Genomic DNA, 4,502 nt, shown 5'->3' on the forward strand with positions numbered 1-4,502 from the left:
GTATATATATCTATGTGTGTGTACAGGTGTGCATGTGGGGTGAGACATGCATGTGTGTGTGCACAGGTTTGTGTGTGTGTGCGTGTGTGTGTAGGCCAGACTTTAACTTTAAGTATCTTCCTCAACAGCTCTCCACTATTTTTTCAGATAGGGTCACTCAGTAACCTAAAACTCAATGAGTCCTCTAGGCTGCCTATCTAGTGAGTTCCCAGGAATCTTCTCATCTTAGCCCCCACCCTTTGCCAGTGTTGGATTACAGGCATTCTCTTCTGTGTCTCCTTGCCTTCCTTCCTTCCTTCCTTCCTTCCTTCCTTCCTTCCTTCCTTCCTTCCTTCCTTCCTTCCTTCCTTCCTTCCTTTCTGTCTGTCTTTTTATAGCAAAAAGTTTAATGGTAAATTAAGTGTTTCAAGTGCCATAATAAGTTCATTGAAAAGGAGACAATAACCAAGTTAAAATGATACATGCCTGTTAATCATCAGAAAATATGTAGCCATGTGAGCATGCTGATTGAGTGCAGAGAACAATTTTTATAACCACAATGCAGCAAGCCCCTTCCTCTTTTTCTCTCTTTTTGGTTTTTCAAGACAGAGTTTCTCTGTGTGTATCTCTGGCTGTCCTGAAACTACTGTAGACCAGGCCCTCCTCAAACTCACAGAAATCTCTCTGCCTCTGCCTCCTAAGTGCTGGGATTAAAAGCTGGGCCACCACTGCCCATCACTTACATTTGTCTTTTTCTCAACAAAAAACATGAATAGGTTCATCTCTGATTTAAAGTCGAGTTATTTTGAATTTATCAGTTGTATGACCTTGCAGGCAAGCTTGACTGTTAGCAATTTCCATTTTAAACTTTTTTTTAAAATTTATTTATTATATATACAACATTCTGCCTCGATGTATGCCCTCACACCAGAGGAGGGCGCTAGATCTCAGTACAGATAGTTGTGAGCCACCATATGGTTGCTGGGAATTAAACTCAGGACCTCTGGAAGAGCATCCAGTGCTCTTAACCTCTGAGCCATCTCGCCATCTCTCCAGCCCCTCCATTTGAAACTTTTAGCTGGGGAGAGAGTGCTAGACTAGCAGAAACTGGGGGAGGGTAGCTAGTTTAGCAGGCTCCAACTCCTAGAGGCCCAGTGTTTCCTGTTCCTCCCTAGTTATACCTAAACTGACTGACTTAGCATGTTACTTTGAAAATGACCCATCAGGTATTATTTCTTACACATGCATGCATACATTTATACATCTACCCATCAAATAAAGAAGGTCAAGAGGGCAGGGTGGCATGTGCTTGTAATTTAGCTATTGGAGAGGCTGGGGCAGAAATATCATTTGAAACTAGCTCTAGCCACACAATCTAGTAAAACACCAAAGAAGAGAGAGGCCATAAGGGCTGGATATAGCCCAGTGGTAGAGTGCTTTCCTAACACGTATGAGAGCCCAAGTTAGACCTCCTGCATCTCTCTCTCTCTCTCTCTCTCTCTCTCTCTCTCTTTCTCTCTCTCTCTCACACACACACACACACACACACACACACACACACACACACACAGACACACATTAAAAGTAAAAGTGAGTGTGGTATCACATGCCTATAATCCCAGCACTGGGAGGCACCAACAGGAGGATAAAGTTGAAGGCCACCTTCAGCTACATGAGACCCTTCAAAAAAAACAAACAATAAAAGAGAAAAATAAGACAGCTACAGCTACAACCGCCAGGTGGTGCACGCCTTTAATCCCAGCACTCGGGAGGCAGGGGCAGGCAGATCTCTGTGAGTTCGAGGCCAGCCTGGTCTACAAGAGCTAGTGCCAGGACAGTCTCCAAAGCCACAGAGAAACTCTGTCTCGAAAACCCCCCCCCAAAAAATTCTGTATTTGTTGACATGTACAACGTATAAACAATTTGGAAAACACCTATGTGAAAATAAATTCAATATTTGAATGCATTTATAAACATTTTGTTCTGGTTGGGATTAGACCCATGGCCTAAGCAAGCACCATACAGGTCAGCTGTATACCCAACTCCTCTTAATTGCATTTATTTTCCAAGCAATAACATTTTTTTTATATTGAATGCTTCAATTTTGTTCTTTAATAATATAAATAGTGCTTTTATGGTAAAAGTTAAGATTAGGTCAGCAATGGCAGCCCACTTGTATAATCCTAGTACTTTGTAGGTATAGGCAGGTGGATTAGAAGTTTATCCTGAGTTATCTTAAGGCAAGCTGGGCTACTTGAAACTGCCCCCCATTCCCACCAAATGGAAAGTTAAGTTTGCACCATCAAAATAATAAAATATGCTAAATTGTGAGCAAATCTCACTGTAGGTTTTTAATCCCAGCACTGGGGAGTCAGAGGCAGTAGGATCTCTGTGAGTCTGAGGCCATCCTGGTCTACAGAGTTAGTTTCAAGATGGCCAGGGCTACACAGAGAAACCCTGTCTTGAAAAATAAAACCAAATAAACAAGTGAAAAATACTTATCTCTCTGATTTGTTGTTTTCAGCACTGGAGATGGAATATAAGATCTGTATATGCAAGGCAAGTGAACTTATTATTTTTATAAACGTAACTTATTCAAAAACACACAATAGTGATCGAAGCTAGATATAGCATACATGAGTAAACCCAGTACTCAGGAGGCTAAGGCAGGAGGGTTCCACCAATTTTGAGGCCTGTTTGTGGTAAATAGTGAGTTCCAGGTAATCCAGAGCTATGCAGCAAGACACTGACTCAAAATAATTAATTAATTAAAATAACACAGGAAGTAAGAAATGGCTTTCTCTGTGATCCAGTAAGTAATCAAGCTTTCTTTTTTTTTAAAAAAAAATATTTATTTATTTATTATGTATACAATATTCATTCTCTGTGTATGCCTGCAGGCCAGAAGAGGGCACCAGACCTCATTGCAGATGGTTGTGAGCCACTATGTGGTTGCTGGGAATTGAACTCAGAACCTTCGGAAGAGCAGGCAATGCTCTTAACCTCTGAGCCATCTCTCTAGCTCGTAATCAAGTTTTCTTATGCACCCAAGGCTGGTATAGAACTCACAATGTTGTGCGGGCCTCCTGAGCCAGGGATTACAGGCCTGTACCATCACATATAGAGAGAATAACTCAATTATGAAACATTCTACAGATCAGAATTTCTGAACAGAAAGGAATTCAAACTCAAATTTAACAAGTGTTACAAGCCATCACCACCAACAAAAAAGGTTAGGGCCATGTAGTCAGTGGTACTTATCTATAGTCCCAGTGCTCCTGAGGCCAAGGCAAAAGGATCTTGAGTTTAAGACTAAGCTGGAGTAGGTGATGAGATGATGTTAGGACGTTCAGGAAAACTAAAACTAAACCAAACTAAACTAAATTAAAATAAAAGTAAATGCACGCACGCACGCACGCACGCATGCACAGACACCAAAATGCCCTCTGACGCCAGGCCATTGAAGTCGTGTGAAAAGCTCATGCAACGTCATAGAAGCCTACTAGGAGAAACCGCCATTTCCATCTAAGCCATCTAGGGGGGTAGCCTCGGGGCTCCGTGGCGGCGGTGTGTGGGCCTGCTCACCGGAAGATCTCACCGTAGCCATGAGCACTAAAAGCTGCTTCAAGTGTGGACGCACTGGCCACTGGGCCCGGGAATGTCCTAAAGGTGGAACTCGAGGGCGAACACCAAAAAGTCGTGGCAAAGGATCTCAATGCAGCTCCGCCAGTCAGTCTGACATCTGCTATCGCTGTGGCGAAACTGGTCATTACGCCAAGGACTGCGATCTTCTCCAGGACACCTGCTACAGCTGCGGGAAAAGAGGTCACATCGCTAAAGACTGTACCCAGCCGAAACGAGAGAGGGAGCAGTGCTGTTACATCTGCAGTCGACCTGGTCATCTGGCTCGTGAGTGCGACCGGCAGGAAGAGCAAAAATGCTACAATTGCGGCGAATTTGGGCACATCCAGAAAGACTGCACCCAAATCAAGTGCTACAGATGTGGTGAGAATGGCCACATGGCGGTGAACTGCAGCAAGGCAAATGATGTCAACTGCTACCGCTGTGGCGAACCTGGACATCTAGCCCGGGAATGCCCCATTGAGGCTACCGCTTAGTATTCTCCCCGAGGCCCCTCTTCTTTACTACTTAGTTATGTTGTTTCTAAAATTTCCTTACTAATCAAAAGGGTGATAGATGGAAGCTACTCCTAAACCACTATAATTAGCATCTTAAAGCAGGAAAAGACATGTAGGGGAAAACCCATTAAAAATATTATCATCAATATGCTGTTTGGTTGTCACGAGGAAATTCAGATAGGGCACAGTCGTTTTGAATGGGAGACAACTGGTGGACTCTTTGAGTATGTTTCGTTTTGACACACTTAATTAGGAATTGATAGTGAAAAAAATCAGAACAAGTTTGGAACATCGCCTTGGAATTGAACAAATAATATGTCTGTGTGTCAGATGAAGGTAAACTGCATGAAGCAAGAGAAAAGCAATTAAAAGGATGAGAGTAGA

The 4,502-nt window shown here is 42.9% G+C and overlaps 1 protein-coding gene across 1 annotated transcript; it reads left to right on the top strand.

Moving 5' to 3' along the window:
• Positions 1-3,584: 3,584 nt before the first annotated feature.
• Positions 3,585-4,097, top strand: Zcchc13 (zinc finger CCHC-type containing 13). The gene has a single exon (XM_038317516.1). The coding sequence runs from the start codon at positions 3,585-3,587 to the stop codon at positions 4,095-4,097; it is 513 nt and encodes a 170-aa protein (XP_038173444.1).
• Positions 4,098-4,502: the final 405 nt, after the last annotated feature.

Source organism: Arvicola amphibius, chromosome X (genome assembly GCF_903992535.2).
Source record: "Arvicola amphibius chromosome X, mArvAmp1.2, whole genome shotgun sequence".
Taxonomy (NCBI): Eukaryota; Metazoa; Chordata; class Mammalia; order Rodentia; family Cricetidae; genus Arvicola; species Arvicola amphibius.